The 23,764-nt window shown below is 36.2% G+C and overlaps 1 protein-coding gene across 2 annotated transcripts in view; it reads right to left on the bottom strand.

The window, feature by feature from the left end:
- LOC103107902 (disintegrin and metalloproteinase domain-containing protein 32) overlaps positions 1-23,764 on the bottom strand; it is a 79,713-nt gene that overhangs the window by 38,698 nt on the left and 17,251 nt on the right. For both annotated transcript variants that reach the window (XM_060182254.1, XM_060182259.1), the window contains exons 7-12: positions 18,203-18,271; positions 13,011-13,082; positions 12,340-12,506; positions 6,695-6,776; positions 2,215-2,351; positions 7-184 (exon numbers count right to left, since the gene is read on the bottom strand). In XM_060182254.1, coding sequence (XP_060038237.1) covers positions 7-184; positions 2,215-2,351; positions 6,695-6,776; positions 12,340-12,506; positions 13,011-13,082; positions 18,203-18,271 — 705 coding nt within the window. The remainder of the gene's footprint in view (positions 1-6; positions 185-2,214; positions 2,352-6,694; positions 6,777-12,339; positions 12,507-13,010; positions 13,083-18,202; positions 18,272-23,764) is intronic.

Raw genomic sequence — 23,764 nt, 5'->3', positions numbered from 1 at the left:
ACTTACTTCTTCATTGCCGCAGTCACATTGTTCTTTTCCCTCTACTTTGCCATTTCCACAGACTGCTGCAGGAGCCTTTTGCATCTGTGGCTTATTCTGCAGACATCGGGTACCCATATTTGAAATGAAATTTTCAAAGTCACTCAAACTGCAGTTGCTAAATGTCTTCACACCACTGAATTGCCTAAGGATGAGTATCCATAGAGTCACTGGCAGTATATTCTGAAAGTACAATTCTGTTACATATATTAATTTCAAAATGTTGAATTTAATAGATAACATGTTCATAACAGGTGCTTATAGATCAAAACTATTTTTGAGGTTGTCCATGTGATTACATTCACTAGAATACATGTAATTACTTCAACAAAATTAAGGACAGATGAGATAGTTCATCTGGTAGGGTATCTGTTTCTCCATACATGAGACCCAAGAAGTCTAAGCTTCTAGAATAACTCCTTTCTTACTTCATTAAGCATAATAACATCAATAGTTTTAAGCATGCTCAAGAAACATAACCAAAGACAGACCAAACGACAAGTAATAAAATAGATTTACAAAGATAGAAATCACATAAGAATCTTTCTAGATCACAACAGTATAAACTCATAAATAGTATCAACTCTTTGTATGAAAATATTCTTAAAATATGACAATTTTGTAAAATAATATTATATCACTAATAAAAGCATAATTATTAAGAAAACAAAGCACTTTTTCTGTTCTGTTAGTATGTTGTGACCTTGGGTCCATACTCCCAGAGGGTTAAAGAATAAGAAAGCTATCAGGGGAGGGGATGGGATATGGAATTCTGGTGGTGGGAATTGTGTGGAGTTGTACCCCTCTTATCCTATGGTTTTTTCAGTGTCTTTTTTGTAAATAAATAAAAAAGCACTATTATTTAATAAACTATACATCTTAAGGAGAATTAATTTTTCTTTTGCAAATCTATATTATAAAGTAAACTTGGTTAAACATGAACCTAAAGGCTGGAATATTGAAGATGAAGATATGGAGTCTCTGTTTTGGAAATAGCTACTAGGTCTATTTTAGGTATATTCCAAGGGGCCCATTGACTTTATTAGTTTTTGCCTGAGCCTGACATCTGATATGCAGGTGGACCTAGGTTATTGTCTGTGGAGATGATGTCATGGCTGGAAAAAGGGCTAGAAAGCTGGATCAGGGAAGAGAGTAGCTCCCAAATATGGGAAAAGTGTGTAAATATTGTTGACTGTAAACCCCATTGATTTTATCTGATCTGGGGATCATATTCAGCATAGGAACCTATGTAACCTCTACATCTCTGTAGGTCCTAACTTGCATTCTGCGGTCATAAGTAGGAACATTCTGAGTTGCACAAATTTCACAACCCATCTTCTTCAGGTGGTAGATAGAGTACATTATCCAACCCCCCATCGGAGGATGGAACATTTTCTACCATTGTTGATCCATATTGAGGGCAAAGTCTTATGGGGGATCCCCAAAGGGGTACATTATATCGTTCCTGATGGAGATGACCAGTGATAATGGAGAGAGGGATCTATTTGAGGTCTAGGCTCATTGTGTTTGTGTGGGAATCCCAGGACTCCCCGACTAGGGCCCCAACTGGTGGGGTGGCCTGATAGTGACTAAATAGTCATCAATTTGTATGGCTTTATATGTTAACTCTTTTTCAGCCACAGGTTCCAGATACTAGCATGATGTCAACCAGACTTCTCTGGACAGACGACTCCACCAATATGTCTTGGAGCTCTGTTTCCTCAGAGCTCTGCCCCACTAGGGAAAGAGAGAGACAGGTCTGGAGTATAGATCAACCTTTCAATGCTCATGTTCAGCAGGGAAGCAATTACAGAAGCCAGACCTTCAGCCTTCTGCATCCCAAAATGACCTTGGGTCCATACTCCCAGAGGGTTAAAGAATAGGAAAGCTATCAGGGGAGGGGATGGGATATGGAGCTCTGTTGATGGGAATGGTACCCCTCTTACCCTATGGTCTCATCAGTGTTTCCATTTTATGAATAAATAAATTTAAAAAAATTAAGTAAACTGGATATCCTTGACTGTTCTAAATGGCACATCTCTGTGCTATATTTCCATTATAGGTAACACTTTCATGTTTATATTTTGTAGTACTTAGCCTATATAAATACTAACACTTTACATGTTAAATATTTAAGGCAAAATAAACATAACTAAGTAATAAAAAAAAGCTTACATAGCATTTGGATTCATTATACAGAGAGCTCCAGAACACTGACATTTCATTGGCTCATCATATGCTATTCCAAGACTGAGTCCCATAATTTGTGTGACAATAACTGAAAATGCCTCCAAAGTCATCTCCTTTGTGTACTAGTTAACAACAACAACAAAAACAACAAATTTAAGTGTAAGAAATTCAAAGTTGTCAAAAAATGATGTTTTTATAATTATGAACTCCTTGTGGTTTTATTTTTTTGTTTTGTTTTACTTAAAAATAGGGAAATATAGTTCATTAGAAAGGTGAAAATCTGGATATCTTTAAAAAAAGCTCTTTGGAGATTTAAGTGTATTAAGTCTATGACAAGATTTTCTACAACTTAACTGGCTAAAAATTATGTAGCTGTCATAATTTCATAAAGGTTTCTGAAGAATTTGACTTTGTGGCTATATTAATCATTATCAAACATTTCATTTTTTATAAGAGCTCTCAAATTTATTTAGGATATTACACATGATACTCTACTTCCTAGCTCACAAAGTGACCACATAACCAGATTACTTAATTTTAGATATCTGTTCCTTGCCAGGATTCTCATACACTAAACCATATTTTAAATAAACACAGAAAATGGACTCTGATGATAATGTTTTTGGGTCAGGTTGCCTACACATTTATGAAGTACACAGATAAGTTCTATGCAAGAAGTAGGACAATTATATGTGATGATATTATAAATTCTCAAATTTTTACCACATTTGACATAGGTATAGTTGGAGATAAGTTGTCAGGAAGGTCTAGGTACTTTATTGCTGACAACAAATTATAATAATAACTTTGGGGGCCAAATGCACACTATAAAAGAAAAAGTGGTACCAGGGAGAATAAAAGCAACCAGTAGCACAGCTATATACAAGATGCTGGGTATTATACCCCAAACCCTATCAAAGGAACTTTCCAAAGTTAACCCTATCACCAAATAATGCGACGATAACAATAACTATCCATTGTCTTCTTGAACCCTAAGACAACAGGAACCTCACATTTCCACTATAGAGCCTATATTTCCCCCAGTCTTGGAACCTTAGGGTGGGGCCCACTTTTCTGCATGCTGCTCTCAATTCAAATCAAATAATATTGCATCCGCGATTCGCAACCTAATCAAGGCAGCGAGTGCCACCTCAGCATGCTTCACTTCAGACTGTGACCAGAGACAGAGACTTCAGGTGTGGAATGACAACCCTTCAGCTTCATCACTCAGGTGAGACCTTTCCTTTCATATTATTCTCTAATTCCATTCCAGGTGTTCCACTCCCCAATAAAGTCCCCAAACAGATATAGTCCAGGTCCCCTGAGATAGAGCATAGGTTCACCCGTGCCCATAAACTAGGGGAAAAATATATACCTGAAAGCAGAAGTACACAAGAGCATGCAGGGAATACCCCCAACACTTCATCTGCACTATTCCAGTCTTTAGGTCTATGATTGTTCAACAATTTGTTTGGCTTTGTATGTTAACTCTATTTTCAGCCACCAGGTTCCAGATGCCAGCAAGATGATGACCAGACTTCCCTGGACAGATGACCCCATCAATGTGTACTGGAGCTCCATTTCCTCAGAGCCCCACCCTACTAGGGAAAGAGAAAGGCAGGCTGGGAGTATGGATCGACCAGTCAATGCCCATGTTCAGTGGGGAAGCAATTACAGAAGCCACCCTCTGCAACCCACAACGATCCTGGATCCATACTCCCAGAGAGGTAGAGAATGGGAAGGCTATCAGGGGAGGGGATGGGATATGGAGATCGGGTTATGGGAATTGTGCAGAATTGTACCCCTCTTATTCTATGGTTTTGTTAATGTCTCCTTTCTTAAATAAAAAAATAAAATAAAAAAACAAAAGAGGTAGCTGGGTGATGACACACCTGGTTAAGTGTGCATAAGACCTAGGTTCAAGCCTGCAAGTATCCACCTGCAAGGGGACTTCGACATGCTGGGTGTTAACAGTGAGGGAGACTTTGCAAGCATGAGCGCATAGGGTAAGTGAGCTAGCTCTATTTTCCTCTCAGTTTGGCTATAAAACTAAATTTTTTTTCTTAAAAATTAACTAAGTTTTCATGTATCAAGATGGATAAACATCTCAAAACTGTAAGTGGTAACTAAAAATTTCAAGTTGCAGAATGATACAATATGTTCTATATTTTTTATGTTTATGGCATAAAACAATCATTGCTTAGAGATATATTCAATTTAGTAACAACTTAAAAGGTTTTTTAAACTATGTTGCTAAGAGAATATATATAGATATATAAATCTTTGTAAAAATTTTAAATTAATGCTTCCCAATTATTCTTTTTAAAAATATTTTACTATTGGAGCCAGATGGTGGTGCACCTAGTTGAGCGCACATGTTATAATGCATAAAGATTCAGGTTCAAGCCCCCTGTTCCCACCTGCGGGGGGAAGCTTCATGAGTGGTGAAGCAGGGCTGCAGGTGTCTCTCTGTCTCTCTCCCTCTCAGTATCTGGCTGTCTCTATCCAATAAATAAATAAAGATAATAATAAATAAATACTATTTTATTATTCATGAGAGGGATATAAGGAGAGAGATGAAAGAGAGATAAGGAGAGAGACAGACAGACAGAGAGACAGAGAAAGGAAAAGAACCAGACATCACTTTGGCACATGTGCTGCCAGGAACTGAACTGAGGACCTCATGGTTGAGTGTCCAATGCTTTACCTACTGTGCCACCTCCCAGACCACCCCAGTTATTCTTTAATTTGTTTTACTTATTTATTGTTATCTGATTTGATAGAATAGAGAGAAACTGAGAGGGAAGGGGTATACTAGGGGAGAGAAAGAGATACCTGCAGCACAGCTTCACCATTTGTTTCCCTACAGAGGGAAACAAGGGACTTGAACCCAGAACCTTGTGCATTGTAATGGGTGCACTCAACCGAGTATACCAGAACTTGGCCCCTAATTATTCATTCCTATACTGTCTCAGCCATTCCTTCTTATTGTTATTACTCTAAATGTTCTCAACAATCCGTTATCAACAACTGCAACTCCATATCATCATTTCTATTATGCTTTAATTCATGATCATTCCTCAACCTCCTAAAATACGACAATTTGCATTCCTATCAGTGCATCTAAACAAGGGATTCTAACACATTTCACTATTTATAATATCCTTATGGGCCTTTTATCCTTCCTTAACTGTTTCAAATTCTTTTATATACTCAATTTCCTTATCATACTTTCACTTCATATTGACTTTAGAAAAACACAACACACTGATCCTCAACATTCTGAGTTACTATACTTCACCTTTCACTAAAGTGCTATTCTCCCTGCACTGTAGGACACTGTAACGTCCTTGGCTTCTAGCTCCATCCAACTTCAGTAGCCTCAGATTTGTGGTGAAATGCCAAGTGTTTAGTTATCCTGTCTTTTCACTGGCTTTGTTTCTTAAATTCCACACAATAGACTTATAACTGCAGGAGAAATAGACAATGCCAATGTAGACATAAAAGTTGCTTTCAGGGCAGTAGTGCAGTGGGTTAAGCACATGTGGCGCAAAGCACAAGGACCAGTGTAAGGATCCCGGTTCAAACCCCTGGCTCCCCACCTGCTGGGGAGTCACTTCACAGGCAGTGAAGCAGGTCTGCAGGTGTCTTTCTCTCCCCTTCTCTGTCTTACCCTCCTCTCTCCATTTCTCTCTGTCCTATCTAACAACAACAACATCAACAACAACAATAATAACTACAACAACAATGAAAAACAACAAGGGCAATAAAAAGGGAAAATAAATAAATATTAAAAAAGCTGCTTTCAATACTTACCACTTGTTTGCTTTTAATGCTGTCTTTGGGAGTTTTGAAATATAAATAACTTTTAATCCTACTTTTCAGCTGATCATTGATTTTGATTTTGAAGCTAGTTTATTTGTAAGATCATTATTGCAATTTTATGCCCATGAGTAAAAATCTATCTGGGTTATAGAAAAATCATTACATAGGGGCTCGGGCGGTAGCACACCTGGTTGAGCACACATGTTACAATGTCTAAGAATCTGGGTTCAAGCCCTCAGTCCCCACCTGCAGGAGGAAAGCTTTGCAAGTAGTGAAGCAGTGCTTCAGGTGTCTCTGTCTCTTATTCTCTATCATCCCCTTCCCTCTCAATTTCTGGCTCTCTATCCAATAAGTAAAGATAATAAAAATTTAAAATAATCATTACATATAGTATTTTTATTATGCACGATTCTATAATTAAGGAACTAAGTGTTTATTATGTTTTGTTGTAATTACTTGAATGTTAAAATAATTGCAACAAGATAATTGTTCTACAAACTGCTCTTCCACACACTTCAAAAATTTTAGAGTAATGAAAAACAAATAAAGTCCCTAAGTACACTTTATAAGATAGATTCTATAATAGTGGACAATTTTTACACATAAATTTTCTAAATAATAAGATAAAATAGTTACATACCAAAGCAATTCCTGCAGAATAGTGAGTAACACACATCTTTCCAGGAAATGTTGCTCCCACATTATTTGGATGATCTCTATAGCTAAACAAATAAATATATATTTTCAGTTAATTTTAATATACAACTTAAATGTATGAACCTCTACTAATAACATGTCTGTTGTTCACAAAACCTTACTCTGAAGCATATTGAAGATGCATCTTTTCTTTTTTTTTTTTAAAGATTTTATTTACTTAATGAGAAACACAGGAGGAGAGAGAAAAAGCCAGACATCCATCACTCTGGTACATGTGCTGCCAGGGATTGAACTCAGGACCTCATGCTTGAGAGTCCGCTGCTTTACAGGATGTATCTTTTCATGTCTTCATAACTATTAAAATGTGGAAGATATTCTTTTTAACATTTAAACAACTATCCTTTTCATTTTATCTTTTTTATAGATGTTATGTATACTAGTTCTGTATTTTAAAATGACTGTAAAGGTATTAAACTGGAATCATATTTCAAAGACAATATAATACAGTCCAAGAAAGCATTCCATCTGCTTACAAAATCAGAGCATAAAAAGATCCAAGGAGACTTCCTAGGTTAACAAATAGTTAAAAACAAAAAGGTAATAACAACAGAGAATGGTTGAGGGTGATAAGAAGAAGAAAGCTATCTTAAGCAAGCAGGGTAAGTACTCAACATAATTTGATTTTGTTAAATTGATAGCACTCAGGTGAATAGAAAATAGGCAATATTATACAGAAATGGATACAATGAAGAAAAATTCTGCCTTCAAATTCTTATATTAATAATTGATTCAAATGGAAGATAAATAATATAATATAATGAGGTTAAGCACTCTAAATTTTTAAAATATATGTAGTGGATCCAAGTTTGCGATAGCTTTACTCTTTTCATAACCTAGGGGTTACTCAAGTCTTTGTTAAGCATTTTGATCTACAGAATTTTACTAAGTAACAATGAAGCGTCACTACAGATTATTGGATTAAGATTTTTCATTCTTATGAGGAGAAGGTTCACCAGTTTTTCATAAGAATGACTTTATTATCCTGCAACTTAACCATATTATCTTCAATTTGAGAATGTTGGATAATTCTTATTAAAGATGAGTGAAGGAAAGTACTGTGCATATACACAGTGTTTTTGAGGAAGAGCAGCAAAACCTCTCTAAGTAGGAAACCTTACCATGTAAATAACATTTGTAACAAACAATATGAATACATGATAGCAGTATAACAGGAAGTAAAAATATAAATTCATAAAAATTATATATAGATTATGGGATAAGAGGGGTACAATTCCTACCACTAAAGTTCTGTATCCCATCCCCTCCATTGGAAGCTTCCCTATTCTTTATCTTTCTGGGAGTATGGACCAAAGATGTTTATGGGGTGTAGAAGGTAGAAGGTTTGGCTTCTGTTATTGCTTCTCTGCTGGACATAGGCGTTGACAGGTTGATCCACACAGGTTGAACCAGCCTGTTTCTGTCTTTCCCAACTGATGTAGGACTCTGGGAAGGTGGGGTTCCAGGAAGCACTGGTGAGGTTGTCTGCCTAGGGAGGTCAGGTTGGTTTCATGGTAGCATCACAACTTGGTGGCTTAACAGCATTAAGACATAAAGCAGAACAAATTGCTTAATAATCAGGAACCTAAAGGTAAGGGTATAGCAGATGAAATTTGGGTCTTTATCTTGGAAGAAGATAGGAAGTCTATCATAGGCATACTCAAAGGGGAAAATGACTTTACTAATTTTGCCTGAGCCAGACAGCTAACATGCAGATGGGCTGAAAGTACTGTCTGGGTAGATGGTGTCAGAGTTGAGAATAGGATTAGAAAACTGAGTCAGCAAAGAGTAGCCCCCAAATATGGGAAAAGTATATAAATATGTTAACTGTAAACCCCATCGATCATACCTAGGGCCCATATCTATTCATAGTTAAGTACTGTGTAAGTTCTGTATCCCAGCTGGTCTGAGCTTGCATGCCATGATCATAGCTAGGAACATTTTAGGGTGCACTCATTTCAGGACGAGGCTATCTTGAGTGGCAGAGTATGTTGACCCTGTCCTCCCTTTGCAGAGTGCGGCAATTTCTATTGTTTTTGTTCTACATTGAGGGCAAGGTCCTGTAGAGACCCACAAGAGTGTTTATGATGTTTTTCCTATTTGATTATATTTTTAGTGGTATTTTAAACTTTTTAAAAAAAATGCCACAATTATTCTTTTAAAAAAGAATAAATTGCCTTGGGAATGGTGGATTTATAGTGCAAGCACCAAGTCCCAGTGGTGGAAATAAATAAATAAATACATAAATAAATAAATGTTATCATATCGGTACTTAAAAAAAATCCTGCCAAAAAAAAATCCTGCATACAAAATTTGAGTGATCCACTGGTCTGTGTGCCTATTTTTGTTCCAGCACCATACTTTTTTGATGATGATGGCTTTATAATATAATTTAAGGTCTGGGAGTGTGATGCCTCCATTTCTGTTTCTTTTCCTCAAGATGGTTTTTGGCAATTCTAGGTGTTTTCAGGTTCCAGATAAATGATTGTAGTGTTTGTTCTATTCTCTTAAAGAAGCTTGGTGGAACTTTGATGGGTATTGCATTAAATTTGTATATGGCTCTGGGGAGAATATTCATTTTGATGATATTTATTCTCCCAATCCATGAGCATGGGATATCTTTCCATTTCTTGGTATCAGTTTCTATTTCCTTGCGTAGCGACTCATAGTTTTCAGCATACAAGTCTTTCACTTCTTTGGTCAACTTTATTCCTAGGTATTTGATTGATTTTGCTGAAACAGTAAATGGGAGTGATTTCTGGATGTCTTCTTCTTCAGATTTAGTGTTTGCATAAAGAAATGCCACTGATTTTTGTACATTGATTTTGTAGCCTGATACCTTGCTATATTGCCTAATAACTTCCAGTAGTTTTCTGCTGGATTCTTTAGGTTTTTCTATGTACATTATCATTATCTCAAACTATATTATAATGCCATCATCATCAAAACAGCCTGCTACTGGAACAAAAATAGACACACAGACCAGTGGAACAGAATTGAAAGCTCAGAACTAAACCCCCACACCTATGGACATCTAATCTTTGATAAGGGGGCCCAAAGTATTAAATGGAAGAAGGAGGCTCTCTTCAATAAATGGTGCTGGGAAAACTGGGTTGTAACATGCAGAAGAATGAAATTGAACCACTTTATCTCACCAGAAACAAAAATCAACTCCAAATGGATCAAATACCTAGATGTCAGACCAGAAACAATCAAATACTTAGAGGAAAACATTGGTGAAACACTTTCCCAACTACACCTCAAGGACATCTTTGATGAATCAAACCCAATTGCAAGGAAGACTAAAGCAGAAACAAACCAATGGGACTACATCAAATTGAAAAGCTTCTGCACATCCAAAGAAACTATCACACAAACAAAGATACCCCTCACAGAATGGGAGAATATCTTCACATGCCATACATCAGACAAGAAACTAATCACCAAAATATATAAGGAGCTCAGCAAACTTAGCACCAAAAAAGCAAATGACCCCATCCAAAAATGGGCAGAGGATATGAACAAAACATTCACTACAGAGGAGATCCAAAAGGCTAACAAACATATGAAAAACTGCTCTAGGTCACTGATTGTCAGAGAAATGCAAATTAAGACAACACTAAGATACCACCTCACTCCTGTAAGAATGGCATACATCAAAAAGGACAGCAGCAACAAATGCTGGAGAGGTTGTGGGGACAGAGGAACCCTTTTACATTGCTGGTGGGAATGTAAATTGGTACAGCCTCTGTGGAGAGCAGTCTGGAAAGCTCTCAGAAGGCTAGACATGGACCTTCCATATGATCCAGTAATTTATCTCCTGGGGTTATACCCCAAGGACTCCATAACACCCAACCAAAAAGAGGTGTGTACTCCTATCTTCATAGCAGCACAATTCATAATAGCTAAAACCTGGAAGCAACCCAGGTGCCCAACACCAGATGAGTGGCTGAGAAAGCTGTGGTATATATACACAATGGAATACTATGCAGCTATCAAGAACAATGAACCCACCTTCTCTGACCCATCTTGGATGGAGCTAGAAGGAATTATGTTAAGTGAGCTAAGTCAGAAAGATAAAGATGAGTATGGGATGATCCCACTCATCAACAGAAGTTGAGTAAGAAGATCTGAAAGGGAAACTAAAAGCAGGACCTAACCAAATTGTAAGTAGGGCACCAAAATAAAAACCCTGTGGTCAGGGGTAGACATGCAGCTTCCTGGGACAGTGGGGGGTGGGAGTCGGTGGGAGGGATGGGTACCTCCCTAACACTTCCTCTCCACTATTCCAAGCTTTGGGTCCATGATTGCTCAACAATTTGTTTGGCTTCGTATGTTAACTCTCTTTTCAGTCACCAGGTTCCAGATGCCATCAGGATGCTGGCCAGGCTTCCCTGGATTGAAGACCCCACCAATGTGTCCTGGAGCTCAGCTTCCCCAGAGACCCACCCTACTAGGGAAAGAGAGAGGCAGACTGGGAGTATGGACCGACCAGTCAACGCCCATGTTCAGCGGGGAAGCAATTACAGAAGCCAGACCTTCTACCCTCTGCAACCCACAATGACCCTGGGTCCATGCTCCCAGAGGGATAGAGAATGGGAAAGCTATCAGGAGAGGGGGTGGGATATGGAGATTGGGTGGTGGGAATTGTGTGGAGTTGTACCCCTCCTACCTATGGTTTTGTTAATTAATCCTTTCTTAAATTAAAAAAAAAAATTTGAGTGATAGTAGGATTTCTCTGTCTTAATTAAAAAGGAATTCAGAAGCTAAAAAAATTACCTAAACTGTGATTCTGCAGAATAAACAACATATTATACAGCATAAAATTACAGAAAAGGTATAGTATGTAAAATAGTTTTATATAATAATCAAAATGTTAATCTAAACATTTGTAAATATCTTACAACAAAATAGTAAAATGTCGTAAGAAGTGATTACAGAAGGACAGATCTAAATTATCGTACAATATGAAGATGTAGGAAAAGCAATTTTTAAAAATTGACATAAATGTAAAAAGAACAATAAAATAAAAGAAAATCAGAAATAAGAGTCATCACACACATAATAAAGGAAATTTTTGCATGCCAACATACAAATATGTACATGAAACTTTACTGAAAGGCTTTTGCAGATTATAATTAGTTATTAAATTTAATGTGAGTAAAAGTATATGTGATTACAATCTATTATTAGAAAGCTAACATTTGAATAAAATGTAAAAATTCAGTAGGGTATATTGTTAACCTGCTTCATCAAGCTTATGATCAAAATTCATAACAAAACCATAAATTTCACAATGTTGATACCCTATCTTTATATACTGGTTAAGACTAGGGTTTTAGAGAGAAAATCTAGGAGGGCCATTTGACACACAAGACCCCCAGGCCTATGAGTACTGAAATGGTTTCACCTCTTGAAATTTCAGTCTCTTTATCAGTAATAGGTTGATAAACAGTCATCAAGGAACAGATAATGATGACTAATCAGAAATGAATAACAATTCCCTAAAGTAAGCCACATCATAACCACAGATCTTTGTTTTCTTTCTAAATACTGAAACATTATTCTTACATGAATAGATAAGCAATATCATGGGGCCTTAGAGTAAGATAAGACTTTTTCCATTCTATAAATTTGTTCAGTAATTCATCTGCCTCACCATCTGTAGAAATCTTATTTTCATCTGACCACAACTCCAATGAGGATAGCACAATGGTAACTTTAAATTGGGCAAACATCTAAAAAAAAGAAAAAAAAACTTGAAAAATTAAATCTTTACGTTGCTTCACAATATATACAAGAAATAAAGCCAATGTTTGGACACATCCACACTCAATTTATAGGACTAATTTAATTGCTCATAAATGTCAAATCAAATTATTAGAGATCATTATTTCAAAACTATTACAATAATATTTCTTTTTAAAAGATTTTAATATTTATTCCTTTTTGTTGCCCTTGTCATTTTTAATTGTTGTAGTTATTATTGTTGTTGTTGTTGTTATTGATGTCATTCTTGTTGGGTAGGACAGAAAGAAATGGAGAGAGGAGGGGAAGACAGAGAAGGGGAGAGAAAGACAGACACCTGCAGACCTGCTTCACCACTGCAGGTGGGGAGCTGGGGGCTGGAACCGGATCCTTACTGGTCCTTGCACTTTGTGCCACCTGCACTTAACCTGCTGTACTACAGCCTGACTTCCAGTAATAATATTTCTAACTAGTATGAAAAGGCAGATACTTACTGAATTTACAAGGCTAATAACTTCGATGATTTTACTTGTTGCAACCATGCTATCAGAGCCCAAGTAATCATACTGAAAAACAGAATTGGTTTTACATTTAACTATATGTCTCAGAGATTTGATGTAGCTTTTTTTTTTTTTTTGGGTTGAACAGTTCAAAATAAGACTGTGAAAAAGTGGAAGAAACCAATCAAACATTCCTAATCCCACATTTTTAAAGACAGTATTTGTTAACATGTCACCATATTGCTTCTAGATGTTTTGGTTTTTTTTTTTTTAATTGTTGTATGTTAGATGTAACTAATGTAGGGTTGTATATGCAATATTTGAGAGTCTTATTACCATATTGTAAATATTTTCATATGGCTTTAGGTGGTTTTGGAAAGATAACAGAATAAGTATGGAAATGTGGCCACAGAAATAATCTATAGGTAATTTAGTTGTGTTCCTATACATTTTATTCATTTCAGTTTATCCCTAATAAGAAAATTCCAAAATTAAAACAAAAAAAGAGAAAACAAAGGATATAAACTGTCTAATATATGCCTAGGTGGGTACAAAGGTCACAAAGTCACTCTGGGAAGTTGTTTGCAATTTGTTTTGAAATAAATAATGAAATTGGCATATGATTCAGCAACTGCAGTTCCTGAGCTTTTAGCCCAGGAAATAAAATCCACTCACCCATAAAAACACAAAACAAAACAACAGGCAAAATATCTCACACGGATAGTGTGTTGCTTTGCCATACATGAGACTCAGGTTCCTGTATGGTCCTCATCACAGAGAAGAAAGCTTTGGTACTGCTTTGGTAATGTGGTCTCCTCTCTTTCCCTCCCTCTATCCTTCCCTCTCTCTCTGTGTCTATCTAAAAAAAGTAAAAAAAAAAAAAAAAAAAAAAAGCAAAAGCAGAGGCGCAGCGGTCTAAGAGCACAAGGACCAGAGTAAGAATCCCAGTTCGAGCCTCTGGCTCCCACCTGCAGGACGATCACTTCACAGGCTGTGAAGCAAGTCTGCAGGTGTCTATCTTTCTCTCCCCCTCTCTGTCTTCTCCTCCTCTCTAGATTTCTGTCCTATCGGACAGCAATGAATGACAACAATAATAATAACAGCAACGATGAACAACAAGGGCAACAAAAGGGACAAATAAGACTTCAGGAGCAGTGGATTCGTAGTGCAGGCACTGAGAGCCCCAGTGACAACCCTGGAGGCAAAAAAAAAAAAAAAAAAAAAAGCCAAAAACCACACGCACAGCAAAACAAACCCTATACATGAATCTTCACAATAGTCTTGTATAGCAACCCCAAATGGGAAACAACTCCTCTTTCCTTAAATGTATAAGAGTGTAAAAAAATTATGGTACACTGACACTGAGTAATTTTTGGAAATAAGAAATATGCTAAAAAGGGTCTCAAAAGACTACATGCCATGTGATAGTATTTATTTAATATAATTATAGAAACAGAGAATGGATTGCCAAGGTTTAAGACAGGCAGGTAAGAATGTAGGAATAAGACTGACTATAAAAGATAACAGACAATAGTCTTCTGATTATGGCAATGTTGAGTGTTTTGAGTGGTGTGATGTACTGGTTATAAAAAATTGCATATGTGATATTATTGCGTAAAAGCACACACACACTAAGCTTCTTGAAGTCTTCTGAAAATTATATTCTTTTCTTTATAAAATAGTTTTCAATTTATTTATTAATGAGAGGGGTAGGAGGAAAGAGAAAGAACCAGACTTCACTCTAGTATATGTGATACCAGAGATTCTAAGGATGTCATGCTTGAGTCAAATGCTTTATCCCTTGCACTACCTCCTGGACTACACGTACTTTTTACTAATGAATCTTTATTAAAAAAAAAAGTTGGGGGTGTATGGGTAGTGCACCTGGTTGAGCACACACATTACAGTGCTCAAAGACCCAGGTTCAAGTCCCTGGTTCCCACCTGCAGGGCAAAAGCTTTGCAAGTAGTAAAGCGGTACTGCAGGTGTCTCTCTATATCTTTCCCTTTCCATCTCACCTCTAGAGTTCTGGTTATCTCTATCCAATACATAAATAAAGATCTTTTTTAAAAAATTAAGAAAATGTTGTAGTCCTGCCAGTAGTTAAACTTCCTGTACATTATCACTTTTCCTGGGTTTTTAAAAATCAATTTAATGTTGGGTCTTCAATATCACAAGATTCTTGGTTATAGTTTCAAACCTTTCATATGTGTATATAATACTTACTATGCCCACCATCAAAGTTCCAGCTTGATTATACCAAAGAGACCCTTCAACTTATTCCTGCACTTGCCTTCCCTATTTCTTCCACCAGATATGAAGAAATCAAAGTTTAAAAGTCAATTTGGCATTACTGTTATTACAATTATTATTATAAGTTTGTTTTAGCTATCTATCCATATATTACATATGTGAGTGAAACCATCTAACTATACTTTCACTTATTTCACTTAGCACAGTCACTTCAAGTTCCATTCATTTTGTCCAAAAGTCACAATGTCATCTTTTAATTTTTTCCTACATTATTTAAACATAATTCTTCACCACTAGTGGTTCAGTGGTGGTTTACAAGACTATACAATTATAGGCTGTTGCCCATCAACAGATGGCTGGCTAAAGAAGTTATGGCGTATAGATCCCATGGATACTAGCCTGAAATGAAAGCAATAGATATATTGTGTCTTTTATGACAAAACGCATAGAACTGGAGGTGATTATGCTTAGTGAAATAAGTAAACAGATAAAAGACAACTACCAGGTAGTTTCACTTATATATGGAATCTAGAGGTCAGATACACATGAACTTGAATTAAGTAATAAAAAGAACAGAACCAAGCAAACTGTTTCTATGACTTCTGAGAACTACGGTAGTTATCTTTGGGAGGTGGGAGGATGGGGATACAGAACTTTGGTGGTGGGTATGGTGTGAAACTATGCATTGGAATCTTACAATCTTGTAACATACTATTAACAGCAAATAAAGATTATAGACTGTAGTTCAACACTGCAACTACCACCAAATTCTTATGCCCCACCCCTCCAATAATAACCACTATAGTACTTACAGAGTCACAGAGACAGGTTGGGTACTTCCTTTTTTACTTACACATTGTATATGTGTCTTAATTTCACTGCGCTAATCATGCAGGCATCAAAAAATAAGTTAAAAATACCATCAAAAATATAATGAACCCAAACACCAACTTCCAACCATTTTATTTATCAGGGACTTGAACTCTAATCCATATTCCTCTGATCCCAAACACCCAAAGACTGGAACCTGAGATCTAGGGACAACTTTTATACCACAGAGCTAATGAATGTATTCAAACTCAGTTCTGATTTATGGTGGTGCTAGGAATGGAACCTGGGGCCTCAGGTGTCTTAGGCATGCAAGTTTACTAAGCAAATATTATGCTACTTATCCTACCTCTGTCCTCTTTTTATGGGAATGGAAACAAAGTATCTTCCCAACAGAAACCATACACTGATCTGTACATTACACCACACCTTGAAAATAATAGTAATAAGACCTGTATTTACTGGCATGCTCGTCTGGATAATAATAAAATCTTCATTTAAAATATCTGCTGGCATGCTCTTATAGTACTCTAGTTTGTAATTATGTTTCCATATCCTTCTTATTCTGTAAGAAACATTCAAACTATGTGTATAGAGTTGCCATATGCTTCTGTGAATCATGGAAATAATTCTGTTAGGGTAGAACTGTGTAGTTATTATCAGTGATGCTATTGAGGACAATATGAGTATTGTTCTTGCGTATATGCCCCAAAACTACAATAACACAAATGTCATGGTTGGTTCTATAAGAACACAGGAAAGGGCGGTTTAGTCAGCACTATATGGTTGGCAAATATGACAATTTGGAAAAGAAGCTTTTAAAATGACTTAAATTTGTAGCATAATCTTTAAACAAACTCATTTTCAAAACCTAAAATAGTCTCTGGAAAGTTAGTCATCTTTATTTGAAATATCTTAATTGCCTCTTGAATGTTCCCCTTTGGCCTATTCCTTATACTAGAAAGTATTTTCAAATCTTTTTGCAAATTCTTCATCTCTGACCATCAACTTTGGCTTCCTGACAAGAACTGTAATTCTGAAGTACAATTGGTCATATTATGATTCATAGTCCCTATAGTATTTTTTTTCTAGTATGACTCTACGGAATGAAACTAATTCTCATGCTTGTAGGATACTACCAGTGAGCAATCTCTCTGAGTAAATTTTTCTTTCATTTTTTATTTCAGAGAAAGGGGGAGAAAGAGTAAGGAGATAGTAGATGGTAGGTAGATAGATATATAGATACAGATGATAGATAGACGATAGACAGGTATAGATATATAGAGAGATAGATATGGATAGATAGATAGATAGATAGATAGATAGATAGATAGATAGACAGACATAGAGAAAAGACACCACAGCATCATTCCACCATCCAAGGCACGCTCCCAAGGTGCTATTCAGGGTGTTCACATGGTATCAGGGATGAAACTTCATGTATAGCAAGATGTGTGCTCAATTGGGTGAACTATCTCTTGTCCTCTCTGCTGGATGGAATCTGTAGATGCAACCATGACATGATTATAACAAGCAGACTAGCAGAAAACCTGGGCAGTAATAAGCTTTTATAACTTTGAAATATGGGGTTATAAAATCACATTTGGTTAAGAGCAGACCAAGGTATTAAAGTATACAAGTGTTCAAGCTGTCTGTGGGAATATGATACAGAGGTACATTTACACCAGGTAAACAAGAGTCAGGACCATTAATAAATCACTAGAAAAAAATATGACATGTTAGTACAAGCAGTTATCACTAATACTCCTACTATCATCACTTTTTATATTAATATTTCAGAAGAAAAACAATTCCTTGCCAACATATTTCAGATGATCTAATGTAACAATTAAAAAACGTAAAGCTTGCATGTAAAACAAATATCAAAAGTTTAAAAAGTACTGTGGATTAAGAGATCCTAAAATGTTAAAAAGAGTCATCTTGCTTTGCAGTGCTATTATATAGATTTAGCAAATAAAAATCAAATGTAAACTTTCTATTCTCTTCTTTGTGTGTGAATTCACCAGACTCTTCAAGTCTTTTTCTAGGATGAAATAAGCATATATTAACAAGTATTTAAAGATAAAGAAAAGTAATACACATACCAAAACTTTATCCACCACAATGTGCATTTCTAGATAAAGAGGCCTTAGATCTGTGCCAGCTTCCTGAGACTAGAAAAAGGACATTTAAAAATATGAAACTTTCATAAATTTCTTAACTGGACTTTTAAAATCTTTTTTCCACATTTATTGAAGAGTAATTGACAAAATTTCTATATATTCAGGATGTGTTATTTTGATATGCATTTTAAATTAATTTTAGCAAGCAAGCATATTATTAATATAACCTTAATTTCATACAATTACCATTTTCATTCACTGTTGTGTGTATTGTGAGAATGTATATGATCAAAGCCTCTTAGCAAATTTGCATTTACAACATGTACACTTAACTGTAATCATACTGCTATTTACTTAATATTAGGAAATTATTCGGGGGCTGGACGGTGGCACAGTGGGTTAAGTGCACATGATGCAAAGCACAAGGACCAGCATAATAATCCCCGTTTGAGCCAGCGGCTCTCCACCTGCAGGCAGTGAAGCAGTTCTGCAAGTGTCTTTCTCTCACCCTTCTTTCTTCCCCTCCTCTCTCAATTTCTCTCTGTCCTATCCAACAACATTGAGCAACAACAACAACAATAATAACAACAACGATAAACAAACTACAAGGGCAACAAAAGGGAAAAAATAGCCTCTAGGAGCAGCGGACTCATAAGGCAGGCATAGAGTCCCTGCGATAACCCTGGAGGCAAAAAAAAAAAATCATCTCAAATAACTGAAACTTTGATAAGTATTTCTCCATATCTACTTCATTTTATTTATTTATTCCCTTTTGTTACCCTTGTTTCATGTTGTAGTTATTGATGTAGTCGTTGTTGGAAAGGACTGAGAGAAACGGAGAGGAAGGGAAGACAGAGAGGGGGAAAGAAAGACAGACACCTGCAGACCTGCTTCACCGCCTATGAAGGGACTCCCCTGCCGGTAGGGAGCCGGGGACTCCAACCGGGATTCTTACGCCAGTCCTTGCGCTTTGCGCCACGTGTGATTTGCGCCACGTGTGCTTAACCAGCTGTGCTACTGTTCGATTCCCTCCATATCTCCTCCTATGTGCCCCTTGGAATCTACTATTTTGTTCTCTGAATCTAAAAGTTTTACTTTTTCTGATTCTTCACGTAAGAGAATGGAACAGTCCTCTAAATTTACCAGTGTTGTCACAAATGGCAGTATTTCTCTCATTTAAAGACAAAATAATAAGTGCTGGGTAGTGCTGTCTGGTAGAGCATACATTACCATACATGAGGACCAGAGTTCAAGCCTCATGTCCCCACCTCTGGGGGAAGACTCAGGGGGGGCGGGGTAGAGGAGAGCTGTAGGTTTCTCCTTCTCTCCCTCTCTTTCTCCTGCTTTATTTCTATCTTTATAAAAAATTAAATTTCTATCTTTATAAAAATTCTATCTTTATAAATAATAGAAAGAAAAAGTGATAAAAGTGGCTGCTGAGAATTGTAAAGTTGTGCAGGCACTAAACCTCAGCAGTAAATAACCCTGTTGGCAAAATAAATAAACTCCAAAATGTGTGTGTGTATGTGTGTGTGTGTGTGTGTGTGTGTGTGTGTGATTTTCAATGGGGGAGAGGAGAGAGGAGAAGGGTAGCAATACAAATAATTTATTATTTAAATGGTTATTTTTGAGCTAGAAAAATCCTCTTCATGCTTTCCTTCCATGTCATGATCTTATCTGACACAACCACATAGGTATATCAAAAGGACACTCTTTTTTTTTTTTTTAGTATGTCGTGGAAATATTGTAAGCAGACAGTAATTGCTCCAGGTTGGTCAAACAGATACACCAGAATACATTACTATTGTTCTTCATCCATTTAGGTGGGTTCTATATCTTGGCTACCTTGAATAATACTGCAAAGGAACACTGGAGAGGGGGATGTATCTTCTAGATATAATTTCATGTTTATGGATATATATATATATATATATGTATATATATATATATGACTATTGAATCATATGGAAGCTCATTTAAAAAATATGAGGACCCTTCATATTGTTGTCTATCATGCCTATATCAATTTGTATTTCCACTAACGAGATATGTGGCACTGAACACATAAGAATGAAGAATGAGGTAGAACTATAAATAACAAGGATAAGCATTGTAGGAATGCATATAGAAATAAAATATTTGCAAAAACCAGCAAAGTTTTATGTTTCTATAGTTGTTCCTGATTTAAATTATTTAAGAAAAGCTCTGTGAAATCATTATCTGACCACTAGACTAAAGGAAGAATGGATTTGGAAATAAATTCTAGTCTAATATAAAATAAATCTAGAAAATTTACTAAATAAACAACTACAAACACAAGTAACAATGACAAACTATAATGGGGGGGGTAGATCTGACTTCTGGAGTTACCACACATAATATTAAAAAAATGCCCATTTTTTAAAATCAAAAAGTTGTGAATCATACAAACAAATAAATTGTGATCCATTTATAAGGAAAAAGAAGTAGAAACTGTGACTACAGAAGTCAACACACTGGGCTCACATGACAAAAGATAGCAAATGAGTCAACAAAAATGATGGACTAAGAATTATATCTCACTAAGTAAAGATATAAAAGAATGATGAATTCACCTTTTTCACTTCATTTTGGATAGGCTTGAAGGAATCATGTTAAGTGAGATAAGCCAGAAAGAAATACGAATATAGGATAATCTCATTCATGGACAGAATTTGGGAAATAAGAACAGAAAGGGGAAACACAGAGTAGAACTTAAACTATTTTGGTATATTGCACCAAATTAAAGGACTTGGGTTGGGGAAGATGGAGGCATTTATGCCCTGGAGCATGATGGTAGAGGAGGACCTAGGCTGGGGGTGGTAGTGTTTCAGAGAAAATAGAGAAAATTTTACACGTGTATCAACAACTGTATTTACTGTAAACCATTAATCCCCCCAGTCAAACAAACAGAAAAATTGAAGCTGTTCTTATAGTAAAAGTATATGCTACAACTACTCAATATTTTTTTTTCAAAATATATCAAAAGCATTAGGCAGTTATTTCATCAGAATTGCACGTGAACTCCCCCCCCCCCCATTTTCCATCTTAAGCACCAGTTATTGGAGAGCTGAATGGTGCTTTGTTTAAAAATGAAGAAAAAATATAAAGGACTTTTAGAGGTGTGGCCATGGAGTAGTAACTAATGCATATCACTTCCCTGATTAACAAGTTAAAGCAATAAAGTAATAAAAGAGTAACATGAAAACTCACCAAATTACAACTGGGATTTCCTCAAAAACGTACTAAGGCTCAGGTAAGTACAGGTATATGTGGCCAGTGGATGGAAACAAAAAAACTGTGAAGAGACTTTCAGGACTTTACAAGCCTCTCTTAAGAGATAGCTGGAATCATCTTGATTGTTACGACACATTGTTGGAGGCAGGAAGGTGGGGAGTTTCTGAGTGATTAACCTGTTAACTCAAGGGCAATAGAATACTGTACTGTTCACCAGGTTTTAAGGGGGAAAACCTGGATGAGAACAAAATCTCTCTAGGCTGCTTGACCCTGGCACCCAGCTAGGGGAATAAGTCCTGCCTGGCTTTTTTGAGCACTTAGAAGAAAGCTGTCTTCTATTCTGTTACACACCAGAGGCTGGAAACAGAACAGTGAGGCCATTTATTAATATACATACTAAGCTGGCCAGGCAACATGTGATAGAATCTCCTTTCTCCCAGGGAAATCCAACACCATAGCCGCCACAGTGTTACTTACTGGCACAAAAACAGATGTCACACCAAATGTGGAAGCTAAGAAATACAATACAAACAGCGATATCAAAAATTACAAATGACCAGACACAGATCTGGAAAAAGCAACACAGAGCTCAGAAAACTCATTGTGGATACAATACAAGAAACAAAAATACAGACACAAATCTAAGAAATCATAGATCATCTCACTGCAGAAATACATAGGAAATAGCTTCAAATAGAGCTGCAAACTGTAAAGTTCTCTTTAAATGCAGTCCCAGCCCATGTATCAGGCCTAGCATATAGACTAATTCAGATGGCGGAGAGAAAAATTTGCTATAGAGGACACAACTACCACACTCAGTGAACCTAATACAGTTGGAGAAAAAAAGTTTAGGAAAAATGAAGCACTTCTCTGTGAAATAGCAGACTCCTTCAGATAGCTAAGTGTGAGAGTGATTGGGAGCCCTGAGGAAGTAGAGAGGGAGAAAAGAATGAAGACTATATTCTAAGAAATCACAGCAGAAAATTATCCACACCTGGGAATTTTCAAAACAAAAAATATTCAGGAAGCTGAAGAAGCACTCAATTCCTGCACATGAAATAGCACATACACATACCAAGACACACTATGGTAAAACTATCCAAAAGTAAGAATAGCAACAACAAAGAAAAATTATTGCAGGCTTCTAGGGAAAGGAATAAAATAAAAAATTCTTTTAAGGCTTTCAATGAAGAACACTGATTCTCCTCAAAATCTTCCAGAAAATTGAAAAGGGGGAATAACTTCTAAACACATTGTATGAGGCTGTTATCACTCTGGTCCCCAAAGCAAGAAACAACTCTACCAAAAATAAAAACTTGCTGCTCAACACTGATGCAAATATTCTCAACAAAATCTTGCCAAATTGAATCCAACAATATATCAAGAGAATAATTCACCAAGTAGGATTCAACTCTGAGAAACAAGAATAGTTCAACATTCACAAATCATCCAATGTAATCCACCATATAAACAAAAACTGATAAAAAAACATGTGATCATATAATTTGATACTGAAAAGGCATTTGGCAAGATTGAACAGCCACTTATGATAAAGACACTTCAGAAACTGATAAAGACCATTTATGACAAACCTCCATTAACATCATTCTCAATGGAGAAAAACTTAAAGCTGCCCCCTTAAAATCAGGAACAAGACAAAGATGTCCACTATTATTCACCATGCCACTGCAGACAAGAAAAAAATAAATCAAGGGTATACACATTGGAAAGGAAGAAATTAAACTATCACTACTTGTTGATGACATAACAATATACCTAGAGAACTGTAAAGATTCTACCAAAAATAACTGTAAGTAGTTAATAATTAAAAAGTAGCAGGGTATAAAATCAATAAACATAAATATGTAGCATTTCTGAATACAAATGTGGAGTCCAAGGAAAGGAAAATAAAAAAAGACCCAATCCCATTTACAATTGAACCCAAAAAGATAAAATACATTGGGGTGAATTTCATGAAAGAGATCTTGTGATCTGGGAGGTGGTGCAATGGAAAAGGCACTGAACTCTCAAGCATGAGGTTCCAAGTTCAACCCCTGGCAGCACATGTACTGGTGTGATGTCTGATTCTTTCTCTCTCTCGTTATTCCCATTAATAAATAAGTAAAAAATAAAAAACAGATGTAGGATCTTTACAGAAAAAACAATAGGGCATTGTTAAAAGAAACAGAGATCGACACACAGAAATATAATAACATCCTTGTTCCTGAATTGGAGGAATAAACATTATTAAAGTGGCCATCCTATCAAAAGAAATCTACAGTTTCAATG

Source organism: Erinaceus europaeus, chromosome 2, assembly GCF_950295315.1.
Source record: "Erinaceus europaeus chromosome 2, mEriEur2.1, whole genome shotgun sequence".
Classification (NCBI taxonomy): Eukaryota; Metazoa; Chordata; class Mammalia; order Eulipotyphla; family Erinaceidae; genus Erinaceus; species Erinaceus europaeus.
This window is presented reverse-complemented; position numbering and strand designations above follow the sequence as displayed.